Genomic DNA, 18,943 nt, shown 5'->3' with positions numbered 1-18,943 from the left:
GACGGGCGGGGGCCGCCGGCCGGGGCCGGGCCGTTCGCAGCGGGGCCTCCCCGTGCGCGAGCGCGGCTCGGCGGGCTCGGGGAGCTTTTCGGCGTTGCTGAACGCGGCGCCTTTATTTTCGCGGCGCCGTGCCTCGGCCCTCCCGGCCGCCTCGGGGCCGCTCCATGGGTTACGTACGGCACGTCCCACGCGAGCCGTCCCGCTCCCCGGGACGGCGGCTCTCGGCATCCTGCCCCGCTGCTGTGCGCCCGCCGGGGCCCGCAGCCCCGTGTGCCGGCTCTGCTGGCCGCGTTACAGGTGATGGTGCCCGAGAAGCGGGACGTCCTTACCTGTACGGCACGCCTGTGTAAGAGCACACGCACGTAACGCGGTGCGCTTTTCCTCCGTAGGTGCCCTTGCCCTACAGTTTTGAAATGACGGAGTGCAACAGAACCACGTTGCGGTGGCTTTTCTCTTTGTGTTTCGTGGGCTGGGCCTTAACGCGGTGTTTGTAGGCTGGGAGCTTCCCGTCTGAATCGCTGTGGAAGATGGAAGTCAGGGATGTGCCATCAAACAGCGCGAGGCTGTGTTGGTACAGATGGCAGCTTAATTGGGCCGTGTGGGATAAGCGTTGAAATAGTTTTTGAGAAACGTATTTCAAACTGATTACATAATTTACATAAACTATTTTCATTATAATAATGAAATAATGTTTCATTCCCTGTATCCTGCTTGCAGAATTATTGTTCTGCCTTACACTGTATGGCTCGAGTAAAGCAAATGCCCCAGCCTGGCTGAAAGTGTCCTTAGCCAGAATATCACTTAGTTCACCCTGTGTCATCATGGTAATGTCTGTGCTTGGGCATTGTGCTGGGACTCCCTTCTCGAAGAGGAGATGGACGGAGATAATAGCAGTAAATGTTCCCCAGCAGTGAGTGCCAGAATTAGCTTTGTAAGTGTGCGTTTATCTCTGGACCATCTCAGGTTCAGCAGGTCAGGCTGCCTCTGGCCCACACGCTGCACTGTGCTGCCCAGGGGGTGGAATTGGCAGCAGCACAGGCAGGGTGCAGATGGTGCTGCTGTGCTGTCTCCCAGCTGAGCTACAAGGCCATGAGCTGCCACCATTGGCTCCACATCTGCACACATAACATGGCCAGGCTGAGGGCCTCTGCTAGCTCCTGTGGTGTCAGGGCCTCCTGGGTGCCATCTGTGCTGAGCTTTCATTAAAACATTGTGAGAATATATACTTATCTATACTTATCTGTATAGATGCTTGGCCAGAGTGAGTTCAGCAAATGTCTGAGAAGGATATCCAAAAACAGCAGTGATCCATCAGACCCTCTGCCTATTTTATTTTATTTTATTTTTTGCTCCATTTGTCAGCAAATACTGAAAGGGGTTGGAATGTACCTCCATAATGCACATCAGCTGTGTTAGAGGATTTGGAATGGCTAATTACAGGTATTGCTCAAGCTTATGTTCTTTCCTGAAAAAGCTCCTTGTCCTGACTCATCCTAAAGAACTTACTGGTGTGCAAAAGAATGGGGTGGTGAATCAGTGACCCCACGTAATGGGGGCAGTGCAGCACCTGCCTTGAGCTGATCTCTTGGCCACCCAAACCCACAGAGCTGTGTGGTGTGAGATCCTCGCTGTGAGGAGCTGATGGACACTGTTAGAACAGGACTGCTGCTTTGGCCTGGGAGAGTACTTCTCAAATGAGTGGCTTTCCTGGTGTGCTTTTTACACCTTTGTAAGTAGATGTTCCTATTGACATGAACAAACATGTCCAAGTTAAGGTCCACTTTATCATAGAACAGCTTAGGTTGCAGGGACCTTAAAGATCATCTAGTTTCACCCCCCCACTATGGGTGGGGCTGCCACCCATTAGATCAGACTGCCCAACACCACATCCAGCATGGCCTGGAGCACCTGCTGGGATGGAGCATCCTCAGATTCTCTGGGCAGCTGCGCCAGTGTCTCATTGCCCTCCTTTCTAATGTCTAATTTAAGTCTCCCCTCTTTTAGTTAACGCTGTTTCCTTTTGTCCTATCACTACCAGACCGTGTAAAGAGTCACTCCCCCTCCTGCTTGTAAGCTCCCATCAAGTACTAGAAGGCTGCAGTGTGGTCTCCCTGGAGCCTTCTGCAGGCTGAACAAGCCCAACTCCCTCAACCTTTTTTCAAGGGAGAGGTGCTCCAGCCCATTGACCATCTTTGTGGCCCTCCTCTGAACCCACTCCAGCAGCTTTGCATCCTGTGCTGGGGGCCCCAGGCTTGGGCACAATACTCCAGATAGGGTCTCACAATCCCCTCCTTTTTCCTCCCAACCCCAGTTGATGCAGCCCAGTATGCCATTAGCCTGCCGTGCTCCAAGAGCACACAGCTGGATTATGTCCAGTTGTTTGTCCTTCCTCTGCAGGGCTGCTGTCAAGGAGTTCTTCTCTCAGTCTGTAATCATATCTAGGATTGCCTCGACCCAAGTGCGTCGCCTTGCACTTGGCTTTCCTAAACCTCACATTAGGTTCTCACAGGCCTGCTTCTTGAGCCCATCCGGGTCCTTCTGGACTGCAAATGTTAGCGTTTACTAACTTTGGAGTGTTACAGACTGAATGTAACGACCTTTTAAAATACACGAGCTTTTGTTTTAAATAAAGCTAAAAAGAAGACAGCTTTGTTTTTTTCCCCCCTTACAGTGCCATTGGGCTTCCATTAGAGTTCAGGATATTGGTCATTCCTTGCTGTCACGTGTAAGCTGTCACCTTAGAGTTTTGGGCTAAAACATGTTCCACGTGGATGGAGTCTTTAAGAAACGCTGCCACTGAGTTTCTGAGGATTCTTCAGTTGGCTCATGTCAAACTGTTTGCCAAATGATAGGGCTCAGCTAAATGCGGGTGAGTTTTCACACACATCAAAAGGCACATTCCTGATAATCAGAGAAATTCTTTTAGTGTCAGGTGTAGTGCACAGACTGCAAATAGTTAAGAGGCAGAACTGGCTTTTAGTGTTCTAGTTTGATGATTTTGTTACTCGTTTGCTCTTAACATTTTGACTCTTGCCCTCTTCCTTGATCATCTGCCTGATTTCTGCTTCCCCTTTTAGCTGCTGCCTCTGACACTGTATGTACATACCGTAGTATCCCAGCCAACCTGTGTTTGCCTTTCCTTGCCACTGTTCTTCCTGTATTGTCATGTCACTGCAGAGAAGCAGAAGCATGCTTTCTGCTCTTTCCCCACCAACAGGTGGTCAGTTTTTCTCTTCTGTTCTACAAGGAAACAGGTGAGCCTGATAGAGAAATGTGATGCAGGTAACCTGTCCCTGTGCCACAAGGGCTCCTGAAAGACTGAAGGAAACACCCAGCTCCATAAAGTGGATAATGATCCCAACGGATGGATTTTCTTCTGGAACTGAAAATTCTGCTCTTTCTGAACTGAAAATGCAGGCTTTTGTCAACAGAGATGCTCATAGGTTTTCTTCTGAGGTTGGAGTGAGGAGTTGGAGGGAGTTCTTGCCATACAAACATTGATGGAAACCACAGCTAATTTGTCATCTGCGGTTGTTACTGATTAACTCATGTCCACATATTTTGTCAAAATTCCTGATTTTGCTGGTAGCCTCAGCAGGTTTGGAGGATTTGAGTGGACGGTGACCAACGAGCTTTCCTCTGACTCCAGGCCTAACTCAATTTCTGAACATGCACGTTATTATTTGCCCAGTGTGGCGGTGCTGTCAGTGACATCTAATTTGCTGCTTTGGTACTGACTCCGGTCTGAAGCAGAGCCTGCAGCCGTGCAGGTCACTGGGGGTTACCCACGGCACAGCTGCCATGGTGTGCTGCCACTCCAGGGAGGTGGAAGCATTGCACTGCTGTCCGCGGGGGAGCTGTTTCCACTTGATGGAAAGACAGACCTCACGCTGCCTAACCGGTCATTTCTTCTCTAATACATTCAGGCAGCAGAGGAAGCAAGCACTTATAGCTGAGACAGCGCATGTCTGGAAGATGGAGAGGGCTGAAGTACTGCAAAAAGAGTAAAGCGGAGCCTTGGATGGGACTGCGAGCCCCTGCTCAGGGCGACACGTGTCTCTGTGGCTTAGTGGTGCTGCCATGCTGCGCACAGGCGCGGTGCTCATGCGCTTGGCACTGCTGTCGGGATTGATTGGCTTCTTCTCAGCTGGGTGTGCAATGCTTCCTGCCATCGAGAAAACACTGCTGTGGTGTGCTATTAAATTGTGTGCCTTACACCTCTATAATGGCCGGTCTGGCTGAATCCAGCTGTTAGCAGTGTCTTCTGCAGAGGTTTTGGTCTTTGTTTCTGTCTTGTGTCCATCCTATACAGTGAGTGATTGATTTAATGTGGAAATGGCTGCTTAATTATGTCCTGGGTGCCTTTGCAAGAACAGGAAAAAATACAGGAAGGAAGATGATAAAACAGAGCACTGAGAAAGTGGGAAATGCCTGACATCGAGGAGCTTCTCTTATATGTTATTAAAATCCAATTTTTATATATTTTTTTCCAATCCATGCTGACCAATTGTAGTATGAAATCAACATTGTAATGCAACAGTACAATGCTGAAAGAGGCAAAGACTGTTGAAGGAGAAAGAAATCCATGTCTTATCTCTTGAAATGTTTGATCAAAGTGTGGACAGGGTCTAGATGTCAGTTCTGACCCTCCAGATTTCCAAGGTAATGCTGGGAAGGACTGTCATACAGGTACAGCTGGCAACAGAAGGAAGCTTTGAGAGAGCCTTCGTTTTGCCACGTCTGTATTTCTGACCCTAGCACTGTCTGATGCCTTCATGCAACTGCTGATCTAACCCTCAGTCCCATAACAAGCAAAGTTTCTGGGCAGCTCTGTTTTTCAATCCATACCCACCACTTTTTGCCCTGAGACCCGTCAGGCTGCAGTGCTTGTTAATTATCAGTTGAAGTGCACTAAACCAGAATGCTAATAGTAGGTGGTAATTGTGGTTTTTCACAAACTGTTTATTAATCAAACTGCTTGGGGGAAATGGTACTGATACTGACAGTTGTATCAGTTCTGAAGGGCTCTAATTGGATAGTGATAGGACAAGGGGAAATGGTTTTAAACTGAGACAAGGGAGATTTAGGTTAGATATGAGGAGGAAGTTTTTCACACAGAGGGTTGTGACACACTGGAGCAGGTTGCCCAAGAAGGTTGTGGATGCCCCATCCCTGGAGGCATTCAAGGCCAGGCTGGATGTGGCTCTGGGCAGCCTGGTCTGCTGGTTGGCGACCCTGCACATAACAGGGGGGTTGAAACCCAATGATCATTGTGGTCCTTTTCAATCCAGGCCATTCTATGATATGATATACTGCAGCCAGAACTGAACTTGGGATCCAGTTTTATCAATCAGGAGCACAGCTTCCTAAAATTCCTTAGTGAGATATTAACAGGTACAGGGCTGTGTTGTTGGCCACATCTCTTTTCCAGGTTGGCTATCGTCTGCTGTTTTTATAAGCCTTGCAAAATTACAGTGGTTTTGCACATCATTGGAAGTGTATTAAAAATAAAAGTGACGTTTATTTTTAAATTAAATAGATGGATGTTATTTCAAACTTCCCAGTGCTGTCTGTGTGGCAAGGGTGAGCAATCACAGGGTTACCTCATGTCTGGAACAGCCTTTTTCCTGTCTGTCTTTCACAGTTCTTTCACCTGGCACCGCTCACTCTGTCTTTTCTCTCCTTGCATTTTGTAACCCTAACTTTACCTCCTTGGCTTCTGTTAAAAACTTTATTCCCTTTCATGTTACTGGTGTCCTAAGTATCAGCCTTTTTTCTCTCTCAGGAGTTTCTGCTGCTGTCACTACAGGTTTTTTCTTTATCCAACAATACAATCTTACAGTAATTCTATCAATGCCAAATTCCAGTTTTTGTTTTCCAGCTGTTATTTGCCACGTTCTCAGCAACGTAGGGTCTCAGTCTCCTTGTGCTGTCTTCGGCTGCCTGACTTCCCACTCCTCCAAAGCCAATTTCTGCCACATGGCACCATGCCCTCTGCCAGTGCCCGCTTTTCTTTCAGTTCCATCCCACCTGCTGTTTCCTAGTTGTTCCATTCCTGATTTTCAGCCCAGACTCCTGTTTTCAGCTGCCATACAGAGCTTACATAAAAACTTCTCTTTCAGTGTGTCATCTTTTCTGCAAAACAGGTGACAGCACCCAAAAGAAGACATCTGGTAATGTGAATGTTAGTGGGGGAAGGAACACAGTGTTAGTTATAGGAGCCCTCTAACATGAGGCCTTCATGAGGTCTTCATAAGAAATCCTCCCCCCTGCTTCCATGTATTTGAGCGTTAAGAGCTTAGTGTGTTAGATCATACGGTTTTTCCTGTTTGGAGAATGTTAGATATATATAAATATATATATTTCTTAAATTAATAAAAGTTATTGTTTGTGTACCCTGGTGGGTGGCATGTTTCACATTTCTGGTACAGCTTTCATCAGCAATACACTGAACAAGCTGCTTTCCCTCTGTGCCTGACGGTGTGAGACTTGTTTCACTGTCCTCTCTTGTGTGACTGCCTTTTGCTTCCTCCTGTTTTCACTGCAGGGGGTTCAGGCTTCAGCTGTTTTCTGTCTCAGGCTGATTTTTCTCTGGGTAGCATTTCAACCAACTTAGAAAGATAAGATCCTCTCTGCGTGAATGCCATGGGAGTATTCTGGTGATCAGTCATGTCAGGTACGCAGTGTGTATCACAGTCCTTTAAAAAATCTTCCCAAATACATTGATGTGTGCCTTTCAAAACTACAACTTGCACATAGTCTGTAAAGATCTGCAACAGCTCACAGAATCAAGCCCTATGTTTTCAGTTCAGTGAGCACCTTGTGACTGCATGCCTGTCTTCCTGTAGGACAGCTTTTGAGATGAACTGGGAAACGTGGATCTTGTTTAGTGACTGCAGAGGTTTCAGGCCAGGGCTGGTGTGTTTTCCTAAAAATGGACACTTTCAACTGCTTTTTAACTAGAGGTGTGGGATTTGAAGTTGATGAAGGAAGTCTTTCTCTCACAGGTTCTTGCAGACAAGTTCCTGGCAGAAGGTTGAGGTAGTTTAGGGGGAGAAGCTGGTGTGATTTGGAGTGAAAGAAGGGTAAAGACATTTGCTGGAAGCTGGGAAGAGACCATCATATAAGCCAGTTAGCAGAAAGGAGAGGGAGCAGAGTGAATAAAGGAGCTGAGGTAAGGGAAGAGACTTCAGTTTGATGAAAGCACACTGGCTTCCAAAGAAACAAAAAAGCCGTGAATGAATAAAAACATGATAGGAAGTGAGATTTCCATGGTGAGTGATGTACCAACAGCGTGCTGATGTTGTTCTAGAAGTATGCAGTACCAAAATGATTGGATAACCAGAGACTCAAAGCAGTGTCTCTTGGAAGTGCTCTAGATGCAGAAGTTACCTGATCCAGCACCTGCATGGACGGAGCAGTCCATAACCTTTCTTGTCAATCTGCCCCAGTGGTTGGCTATTCTAGTTGAGCAAAGAAACTGAAAGTAGTGATGTTGTGTCAGCAATACAACAGATTCTCTGAGGTATCCCAATCCATTTCTCTACAGTGTTACCCAGCTTTTCATTTCTCTTTATTCCCTCCCCATGCTCTCCTCAGGCCTCTTAGTGCTGTCCACTTAGCTTGTCTTCCCTGCTAGGGAGTGAGAAGGGACCTCTAGAGAGAGCAGTGTGTCCTTTAGCTTGAGTATATTCCTCCCTGCACAGATTTTGGGTTATTTTGGTGACAAGGGTGGGACGAAGAAAAGTGTGCTGGAAATTTGGCACTGTGACAGGGCCACCTGAAGAAGAAAACTGGTACTTTGAGGAGAAGGGGTGGAGTTGAGGTAAGTTAGTGGGAGAGCGGAGGGTTGGGAGGAGGATCGATTGCAAGGGGCATTTTGAAAGGGGTCAGAATTGAGGAAAAGCAGCAACATGGTTATCTGCATTAAATCTATTTTTTTTCTTACCAAATAGCCATTGAGCTTTCAAGCAATGTGTTCTGCTAAGGCTCTTGTGTGGCTTTGCTTCCTCTGTGCTTCCCAAGATTTAAGAGAGCAGCATGAATTCTGGAGGGAGATCCTGTTTCTATTTTGAAGGCGGATTGTATGCTAAGGAAAAGATGCTATGCTAGGAGGGGGAATTCTCAATAGAAAAACCCAAATGATAGGCCTTCAAAGTCCAGTCCCTGCTAGAATGATTTCAGAACACCATCACAAAGAGGCTCTGTAGCCTTTCTTCTCTATTGTTTGAAGCAATCCGGATGATTTGCAGCCTACTTCCACAAGGTGTCCTGAAAACTGAGTGAACGGGAAGCGCTGTCAATACAGAACACTGTGTTAGCAGTTAAGAGGGTAAATAAACTTTGTTCCCCACTTGCATCTAATACCATAATTACTTAATTAGACTTGCCACAAGCTGGCAGTACCTCCAGAGAAGCAGTCCCAGCAAACTAGTCTGGGATAAAACTTCTTAAAATTTATTTGGCTAGTTTGTTTCTTTATTTAAACTGTGTGGGTTTTCTGTTCTTAATCACCACAGGGTCCTTGAACACTGAAGAAAGGGCTGCTTCCGTGCTTGCTAAAGCCAGTGCTGTAGCTCTTGCATGGTCTCCCATTTGTGGTTTATGAGCAAAGTGCTTTCTAGGTGAGATTCTCTCCCCGTTTTAGGAGAGGGGGTATCAATGGGGAGCAGGGAGCAAAACTGCTTGTCTAAAGCCACTAAATTGGAGATGGCAGAGCAGCTCCAGCTGTCATGCTGGGAAATAGAAACTGTTCCAGAGTCACTTGGATCTATTTGGAAAATGTGACTTGGATATACTCTTTGACTACTGAATCAGTGTGCCAAAGCTTATAAATACTGCTGGCATCCTGTAGGCTTAAGTCCTAAATGGTCTACTTTGCTTTCACTGTTCCTTAGTTTTAACTTAGTAAATGTAAGTGTCTCCTTGGTTTTTGAGCCCACTGGTGAGTTTGCTCATTCAAAGGCAGATTTTCATAGCGTAGAAGAATAAATAACTGTTTAGAAATTGAATCAGAAGTAAATTTGAAATCCTAGATTGTTCTCCTCAACCTTGAATTACAACACAGCATGTCACAGAACCATAAGATTAAGAGCCTTGCTTGTTTACCTATACTCTTCTTTTTGAGATCATCTAACTGCCAATTACTGTGAGAAGAACTCCACTAAATACATTAGTGAAAAAAAGAAAATGCTTTAATGCTGTATAGCCTATACTGCGATTTCATGTGATCTTTTTCAGTCATCCACCTCTCTGTATGTGACTCATTTTTTCTGAGGTGAAAGCCAAGATCCGAGTTAGTAGGATGCAGTGTTTTGAATTTGCTTTATCTGCTAATACTAAAAATTAGTAGCATCCTTTCAGATTCAATAGACTTCTTAATACCTTAATACCTTCTCAATGCCTGGGCGAAAAACTAGTATCCAGAGGAATGGCTGGTTCTCTGAGATATCTACAGAGTGGTGCCCATCACTTAGCAATCACTATCTTGTTATTAACACATTTTGTTGTGAGATCATTTATTAATTTAGATATGTATCCTTATAGGTAGTTAGATATAAATCTTCCTGGAAAGCTTAATGAAACTGTTGGACCATTCAGATTTGCTAATCAAGTATGTGTTTCACCAGTGTGTGATCCTGAACTTCTTGCTGGCACTGGAGTTGCTGATAGACTGAAAGCCCTGCTGTTGTTATGGGTGACCATGAGTGAATCGTCAGCTTCATTTTAATTTTGGGGACAAAAAGGTATCATTATTTGTACCATCATTGACACAATGTTTTTCATTTTTCGTTGACAAGTTCTTTACAGTAAGAGTGGTGAGGTGCTGGAACAGCTGCCCAGAGAGGCTGTGGATGCCCCATCCCTGGAGGTGTTCAAGGCCAGGTTGGATGGGGCCCTGGGCAGCCTGGTCTGGTATGAAATGGGGAGGTTGGTGGCCCTGCGTGTGGCAGGGGATTGGAGATTCATGATCCTTGAGGTGCCTTCCAAACCTGGCCATTCTGTGATTCTTTTCTTTGTATGAGTTGTGGTTTAACCCAGCTGGTGGCTGAGCACCACACATTCATTTGCTCATTCCCTCCTTCCCAATGGGGTGTGATATAGAGTTGGAAGAAAAAAAAAAGGTAGAAGTTATGGGTTGAGATAAAACTGGTTACTAAGATAAAGACAAGGATAATTGTTATGGCTGTATATAAATATGAGTGCATGTAACACATGGTGCAGAAGCAATTGCTCACAACCTTCTGATCAATGCCCAGCTAGCTCCCGAGCAGCAAAAGAGAGAGACATGAACTCCCATCCCCTTCAAAACTCCTTCTGTTTGATGTTGTATGGTATGGAATATCCCTTTGGACAGTTTAGGTCAGCCATCCTGATTCTGTTCCCTCCCAGCTCCTTGTGCCCTTCTCTGTGAGTGGTCTCAGCTCTGTACGACGCTGCTTAGCAGCAGCTATAAACTTTGGTGTGTTCTCAACATTGCTTTTCTCCTGGAGCCAAGTGGCAGCATCATACACTCTGAAGATCACAATTCTGTCCCAGCTGGAATAAAGACGAAATGTTAGTTCAAGTTCAGTTTACTAACTGCTGCCTGAAGTTCTTAATAGCTTAATTAATTGAGATAACAATTCTTAACTATTTCTAATAACTTTTTTTTTTTTTTTTTCCATTGAATTATTTTACAGCTCTCTCATTCATTCATTGCATATCTGTGTGCGGAAGGTAACAAAAAATGTTGGTAGCGGTTGCATAAAAATCTAGTTAATCTTGGATTGTATTTAACTAGTTCTGGTTCAGTATTTAGATTTTGTACTGATGTCCTTGAATGCTTTCTTTGTAGGCAGACAATGTTACTAGCTCAGATAAACCGAGACTCTCAGGGAATGACTGAATTTTCTGGAGGAGGAATGGAGGCCCAGCATGTGACTCTGTGTCTGACAGAAGCTGTAGCCGTGCAAGGTGAGCACTGAGTTGAAATGTGTATTATTGTGTCTTTCCTGTTAGAAGGTCAGATAAAACTCTAGAACTCAAGCAGTGTATTCTAAATGAAAAATCTAACACAAATCAGCAGATTATTCTTAGTTAGCTGAGATGAAGTTCACTGATTTAATTAAGAGAGTGATCTCTTAATTAAGGTAATAGGAGTATAAACGTATCAAAATAGATACTCGAAAATCTGACTTAATTCTCACAGTGGTTTTACTGTTTTATACTTTGTGACTTCATTATGCACCAAAGCACATTTTAGACTAGTTAAATTTTAAAATAGGTTGGTGATTTGAATTGGTTTAAATATGGTATTTTCTGACAGCTTTGGTACGATTTTCACTGATAAAATCTTTTTCCTAAGTATTTTAGTCTAAATAGATTTGCATATACTAATATAGGTAATAGGGTACAAAACAAAATTATTGATACAAATAGATATTATTTCACTGTTGGAGCTCATTACCTAATTAATATTTTCCCTAAAACCTAAACTTTGCGATCGTTTATTCAGTAACACAGCTTTTCTAGTTAGAGCAAATAGCACTGAGGCTGTCCTGTTTATGGAGCGAGGTCTTGAACATCTGACCACAGTATGTCATCAAGGTTGAAAACCCAGAAAACCTACCAGTATTTCTAAAATCACTGGGTTGTAAGGGATGTCATCATTTTTGGAGGTGCATAACTGGTGATTTTTGAAGTTTGATGTTGGTAATAGAGAATGTGAACCTTTTGCTTTACTAGATGGTGACAACTTAGAAAACATGGAAGGTGTAAGTTTGCAAGCAGTTACCCTGGCTGATGGCTCCACTGCATACATACAGCACAATTCTAAAGGTAGGGAAACGACTGGAAGTTGGTTTGTATCGACATTGTATTCCTCTCTTTATTTGTATTCCCCTCCTATGCTGGGTTGTAAACCCCTCTGGGTAGTAAAACTGAGGAAAATCTTCAGTGTTTTCAAAGCTGTACTCCCAGTTGGGGTATTGCAGTAATAATACCAGATAAATATTTATTTCCAGTACTAATAAGATGCAGGTATCAAATGCAGAACATAAGTCAGACACAGAAGCAAGATACTCTTCATGCTTCAAACCCAAATACCAACGTTCTGCCTACTGGATAGGTAATAAAATTTAGTGTTCTGTATTGAGTGTATTTATTTCAACCATCATGCCTTCTTTATCCTAGAATTTTAAAACCACTGTTTCTTAGCCCCTTACTATGCTTCAGCTTTAGCAAGCAGTATAAGTCTGTGATATTGTACTGATATTCAGTCTGATCCACGAAGTGTCTGCTGTGTGTTTAAAGTAGGTTGTGTCACACTGTGAGATTCTCTGAAAGTACTCCGTGTATTTCAGATGGTAAATTAATGGATGGCCAAGTGATTCAACTAGAAGATGGTTCTGCAGCCTATGTTCAACATGTACCCATGACTAAAAGTAGTAAGTGTAATTATATATATATATATATATATAAAAATATATTTTGAAATATTTTATTACTGATAGATACTGATATTAACTAATCAGTAATCATTTAAAAAAAGCTTGATTTCTTATTGTTTTGCAAAGAATCTTGAAGAGAGAATTTTTCTGACTAATGCATTTTTCAACCTCTTGTCAAAGCATTGTAATTCTTTCTTCTAAACAGGGGACAGCTTGCGTTTGGAAGATGGACAAGCAGTTCAGCTGGAGGATGGAACTACAGCATTCATTCATCACACCTCCAAAGGTAAATGGCTTTTGAATAATGGTTTAATATTTCAGTTGAACAGAACAGCAGTACAAAACACGATACTGTATTCAGACAATTACGTAATTCAGCGTGATTCCCATTGTAGTTTATTTCTTACTTCTGCTTAGTGGCATCTAGGAATTACTGAAATGAGTCTGATTCAGTTCTTTATTAGGTCATCATAGAGCAGTTATAAACAGAATTTAAAAATCACCAGCTGTGTATTGATTTTTGAAGCCATGGATATCAATAAAGTAAGTAAATGCCACGTCAGTAGAGCAAGCAAGCTATCATACAGATTTCAGCCATAATTGTATGTAGAATTAAGAAGAGAAAGCAGTTAAGAATGAATCAATCAATCCCACTTAAACTAAAGAATGTAGAGTCATGACATACATTTCAAAGATCATCTCCTGGGGATATTGTCTTTAAGTAGTAGGGCTGAAAGTGTGATGACTGATGGTCAAAAATGCAAACATTCATTTTAAATTATAACCTAGATTGCTGCAGAAGCTGATTATTCCCATCTTATGAACAATCCTATTTCTTTTGAAAAAGTGAACCATTAGATATTTTAATAAGCTAATGTGACAAAAATTACATTCCACTGCCAGCAACACCATCCAGAGTTTATTTTGCATCTATTTTTATGGGTGATTCTGGTATCAGGGTCAGATCCATACATTCTAAAATCAGATGTATGTGTTTCCTATGTTTTCATTTTATTATGAGTGGATAATGAGTTGGAAGAATATTTGTGGTCGTGATTTCCTTTGTTAGTAAAGCTAGACCACAATTGAATAGACTAGAATTGGTTTTGCACTTCTGCAAGTGTGCAGAAGATGTAGATGGCGTTGTCTTGAAAAAAAGTTAATCTGCTATTCATAGTGGTATTGTAATTGGGTATATTTCTCATAAGTATCAGACACATGTATGGCTTTTGGAGACGTTTCCTAAGCAGCAGCAATTTCTTGTGTTACCTACAGCCATTGCTATTCCTTTTCATTTGTAACACGTCGTAATATTATTTCTCAGACAGTTATGATCAGAGTGCATTACAAGCAGTCCAGCTGGAGGATGGCACTACTGCCTACATTCACCACGCAGTGCAGATGCCACAGTCAGATACCATTTTAGCCATTCAAGCTGATGGCACAGTGGCTGGTCTTCACACGGGAGATGCTGCCATTGACCCAGATACCATCACTGCTTTGGAGCAATATGCAGCTAAGGTATGCTGAACAACAGTTCATCTGTCTGTAATGTTTTAATGTCATATCACATGATGCTTGACAGCAAAAGCCCACTGTGAGCTAAGAAATAAAATGATAAGAGAGTCTTCAGACTCTTTTAAGGGAGAACACCAGATTGCCACAACAGTGCCTCACTGTTATGGGTGGCTCCAGTGTGTGCTCTTGCATAAAGACAAGAAATGGAACACCAATATGATGTGGAATCAAGCTGATGTGTGTAGTGATTTGGACAAGTAAATAACTAGTTTCTGTAAAATACAAAAGATTAGAGTGGAGCCTCTTCAGAAGTAGTTTGGAAAGAAGGACAAAGTTAAATTATTCTTAACAAGAGACCACTGCTGATTTTTTTTTCTTGCATTGAAAGGAGTAGGGCCTGTTATCTTCAGTAAGGATATTACATGATAATAAAGTGTAAAAAAACACCATTAGGCAGCTGATGAATTTGGAGAAAGCTTCTCTGATCCATGCTTTTAATGACAAAAATGTAATGTGAGGCTAAAAATTCACGTTCTCCACTTCAAAGGACTTCTGTGAAGTGTGGTCTAAATATACAGCAAACAGTGCAACTTTCATGATTTAATGGTTTCCGAGTGTCCTGATTCCTAGATGACTGCTGTCAGTGCTTGCATTGGTTTGGAAGTAGTTGAATTAATTTTATAATTTGTTCTCAGGTGTTACAGGGAATAGTCATATTCTGGGAGAAGGCCACTTAGGGTGATTAAATGGCACATACCCCATTCTTTCCATTATGTTTGTGTGCTGTAATTGAAGAAAACATAAGAAAGCCCATCAGACTGTGTTACATTTAGCTGTGCCTTAAACTTTCATTATGTAAAAAGGTAATTCAAGGCTAGCTGTGCTGTAGCAACAAGCTTTTATGCATTGCCTAGCTGTTATTTCATCTAGGTTTATATCAGTTGGAACTTTGTCCTTTTTAATAAGGAGCTATGTTAATACTAATTTGTTATAAAAGTACCCTTCTGTTTTGTGGAGAAGAAGCAAATATATTTGCTTTTTTTTTCCTATTCATCTCAACATGTGTTTTTGAGTTCTGTAATGTGAATTAGTATTCTGAAGTATACTTGTGTATAGCTAGGAAAAACCCTGCTTGTTTTCTTAAAGCTTTCATCTCAGCCTTATCCTGAGATGTACTGCTAGAACTTTCAAGGAAAATCAGGAAAAGTGAATTTCCAAGTTCTGAAACTACATTATGTGCAAAAGCAAGTAATAGCTGCATTGTTACACCCCTGTTTTTCTCTTAAAAGGAGAAATGCAGTTTTAGGATTCTGCTCCATGTCCATATAGACTTCATAATACGGCAGTGTATACTTTTACTAGCAGATGGCTTAGGGCATTAAAAAAGGTACAGAAAGGGGCAGCAATGGTGACCAAACAAATGAAATATATGAGGTAAGGATATGAGAGAATTTCACCTGATTTTAAGTGGCACAGAGTAGTGTCTTGTCATTGTCTTTACCAGTGTAAGAACTGGGAAGCATCAGAGAAAACTCTCAGGTCTCAGGTTCAGTGACAACAAGGGAAGGATATTTTTCAAACAGCATAAAGTTAAGCCATGGTACTGCTTGTAGAATGTTGCTCATACTAATTATGTCTCTAGATTCAAAGGGTAATTAGAAAATTCATGGAAGAGAAATGTATCTGGGGCTATTAGGTAGGAACATGTGATTTCTAGTTCAGGAGGTTCCTAAGCCACAAATTGCTTGGAGGCTGGGAGAATATTTCCGGAAATGTATCACTAAAAGAAGACTGCAGAGCAGCTCACTGGACTTGGTGGAGGATATTCATTTTTCATCATCTCTTACTTCTCTTTTAGGCATAGTCAACATGTCTTGCAGAGTGCATGTAAAGGCTAATTGGAGTCCTCTTAATTTTAGACTTAGTCAATGCCACCTTCCTCTCAAAGCAACCTGGAAAAAATAGATTATTGCTCTCAGTCTGCATAAAGTCAGAGGACGTGTAGTGGAATTGCAGATAGGAATTGTGGCTGGATTTAGGGGCACCAATCTCAGCCTTGAATGTAAGAGGGTATTGTGAAAGTGAGTGCTCAACACAGAGGCAACTACTGAAGAGGAAAACTTACAAAGTATATTTCAAATTAGTGTTTTTTACTACAATGACCACTGTTCTGAGTTAATGCATTTGAGAGCATATTAAGTAATCATTTCAAATATTCTATGTCCCTTGAAAAGCAGAGATTTCTCTTCCTATAAATGGTATTTTAAAATGAACCTTAAGAGCAGTACACAAGATACACAAGTCCTCTCTTACCTTTTGTAATTTTACTATTTTGAATTAAGAAGTGGCACATTGTCTAGGTACTTTGATTCTAAAGGAGCTGAGTTTCTTTTTCTCTGAGAACTCAGTGTTATCAATTTTTAATAATTTAATATACTTTCCTTTGAGTTTTCATCTAGCACATTCAGTTCTTGCAGTCTTTTGGATGTCATTTTAAGACAGTCTTGAGATGCTTGCCTTACCTGTTGTATAATGCAGGTGCTGCAAGCGGGATTTTCATGTAAGCTACTGTCTTGTAGGATAACCAGCTTTCAAGAGGGAGCTAGAGAGCTAAGAAAGAATAAGCCCCCAGGAACTGTCTGTCAATCTGCCTTTCCGATGAATAAAAATAACTTCTGTTTTTCCCGTATCAACCTCATTTTTCAGGTGTCTATTGATGGAAATGACAGTGTTAGTAGCACGGGAATGATAGGCGAAAATGAACAAGAAAAAAAAATGCAGGTATGTAGCACAGTGCAAAATAAATGTGTGCATGTTTGTTCAGTCTTCTCTGTGCATAGTCTGACTGTCTAACCAACTAGTCTGTAGAAGACGCTGCTTCAAGTGAACCCTAAAGAAGCAGACAAATATTTCCAGTTCTTTTTCTTGTTATTACATAGAAGTATAAAAACTTACTGAGGTGAAGGTATTAACTCAAAAGTTCTAAGAGTAATGGAAAGTAAAGGTAAAAATTATGAAGTCTCAATCCTTTTTTACTTTAACCAGAAATCTGTAAAATCCTAATTAGGAACAAGAGCAAAAGCTAATAATAAAACCTTATGCCCTCACTTGCTCTCATGACAGGTTCAGAAATGGCCAAGTCATTGCACTGAGAAAGATTTGGTCATCAAAGAATCAGTGTTCTTCCTTTTTGTTTAATTTCAGAGGTGATGAAGTAGATGAGGATGGAAAAATATCTTCTGAGGTAAAATATGTTACACTACCTGTGAAAGAGGGAATTACAGGCTCACCTCTGACAATGACCTCAAAATCCTGTCATCTTATTTTTTTTTAGGTCCCACAATACTTAAAACCAGTGACAATCTACAGCTGTCTGAATGGCATGATTGTGAAAGGACAGAAGAGCTAATTTAGACATTATCAATAGTATTAAAATGCTTTCCATAAATATAAATAAGGAACTTCTGGAGTTTTGTACTGTTCTAGGATGGAACAGGAATACAACTCTATCAAAATGCAAAATTCAAGGAAGAATAGAATCAGATTTTGTTTGACTTTCACTAGAAGTAAAAACCTATTAAGCAAAACAAGCTGTTACCAATATCCAGTTACATGTTGATTTCGGCCTCAAGCCCCAAAAAAGGTGAATCTGAAGGTTCTTTATCTTGCACTTCATATGGCAACACATATGGCTGTATGGAAGTGTGCTGATCTTATGGAGCATTACGTGTTCCAAACAAATGGCCAAAAAAGATCTGATGTTTCAACAGGTAGTGAGGCTCAAATTCTGACACCTCCCCAGTAAGGTGACTTCATTTGGCCGAGCATGGAAGTGAGGGTCACAGAGCTATTGGTTGTTTCTTAAAGTATTTTCAGTGATTATTTCTTGGTGTGATTAAGTTCCTACTTGTAACTCTTTTAAAAATAATGTATTACTTAAGATACTTTATCTAAATTTGAAACTATTTCATTAAATAAGTGTGTATTTATAAATTCTTCCTAAAAAGATCAAAGTAACTCAAGAACTGAGCAGATGTTATGCTGCTGAGTAGTCATCCAGACCATTTGTGTATGGTTAAGGTTTTCACCAAAGAAAAAAATAAAGCATAAAAACCTGTTTGTGATTTGTACAGATGAGAACAAAAGCCTTTGTGTGACCTAAAGGATATCGTGCTGTATTTTTTTTCACATCTGTCATACCCATCTGTTCAAATGAAAATCATAATCATATGACTGCTGTGTATGTGATATAGAAATCTTACCTGAGATCTTAGTTACCTGTGTTGTTCTTCTGTGTACCTGTCTGAGCTAAGTTAGGATGCGTTGGTGGTTACCTGCAAAATAAAGAGTTTCTGAGTTTTCGTCTCCTTAATTGGAGGGCACCAGTTCACTGAAAGAAAGATTGAATTAGGGGATATTTGAATAAATTGGGCATATCACACATCTGCTGGACCTAATGGATTTAAGTGTGTAAGTGCTGGTAGAGCTTGGTAATGTCATCGCAAAGCCACTCTCAGTTTTCTTTGAAGGGCCACAGTGTTCAGGGGAAGTTTTTGAGGACTGGAAGAAAGCAAATGTCATTCCTGTTTCAAGAAGTGTGAGAAGGAGGATCTGGAGATGTACAGATCTGTCGGCCTCACCTGAGTCCTTAGCAATGAGGTGAACAGATGATCTTACAAGCCATTTTCAGACATGTTAGCAGTTGGGAATAGTCAGTGTGGATGTAGAAAGGAGAAATAATGCCTGACCAACCCCACCACCTTTTGTGACAAAGTAACAACCTTTGTAATTGTTAGAACAGCTGATATTGTTTATTACTCAGATGAGCCAGCAGGAATCTCAGAAAGTTTAATAAAAAGAAGTGGAAAGTCATGAACCTGGGAAGTATAACCAGTGCACTGGTAGAAACTGGAGAGCAACTGGCTGGAAATCAGTTCTGCGGAAAAGGACCTGGGGATCCTGGTGAACAAAGCTGACTGTGAACCAGCCTGTGG

The 18,943-nt window shown here is 41.7% G+C and overlaps 1 protein-coding gene across 5 annotated transcripts in view; it reads left to right on the top strand.

Moving 5' to 3' along the window:
• Positions 1 to 18,943, top strand: part of ZNF143 (zinc finger protein 143) — a 32,302-nt gene that overhangs the window by 535 nt on the left and 12,824 nt on the right. For 2 of the 5 annotated variants that reach the window (XM_042813772.1, XM_042813767.1), the window contains exons 2-7: positions 10,838 to 10,956; positions 11,728 to 11,820; positions 12,345 to 12,428; positions 12,637 to 12,717; positions 13,756 to 13,952; positions 16,656 to 16,730. In XM_042813772.1, the coding sequence (XP_042669706.1) occupies positions 10,845 to 10,956; positions 11,728 to 11,820; positions 12,345 to 12,428; positions 12,637 to 12,717; positions 13,756 to 13,952; positions 16,656 to 16,730 (642 nt within the window). In that variant the 5' untranslated portion in view covers positions 10,838 to 10,844. Of the gene's footprint in view, positions 1 to 6,430; positions 8,333 to 8,419; positions 8,625 to 9,629; positions 9,747 to 10,837; positions 10,957 to 11,727; positions 11,821 to 12,344; positions 12,429 to 12,636; positions 12,718 to 13,755; positions 13,953 to 16,655; positions 16,731 to 18,943 lie in introns of those variants that run through there. The other 3 variants (XM_042813770.1, XM_042813769.1, XM_042813768.1) reach the window with 3 other exon arrangements.

The sequence above is a fragment of the Centrocercus urophasianus genome, unplaced genomic scaffold (assembly GCF_019232065.1).
Source record: "Centrocercus urophasianus isolate 14NV4802_14NV808 unplaced genomic scaffold, USGS_Curo_1.0 seq_14, whole genome shotgun sequence".
Classification (NCBI taxonomy): Eukaryota; Metazoa; Chordata; class Aves; order Galliformes; family Phasianidae; genus Centrocercus; species Centrocercus urophasianus.
This window is presented reverse-complemented; position numbering and strand designations above follow the sequence as displayed.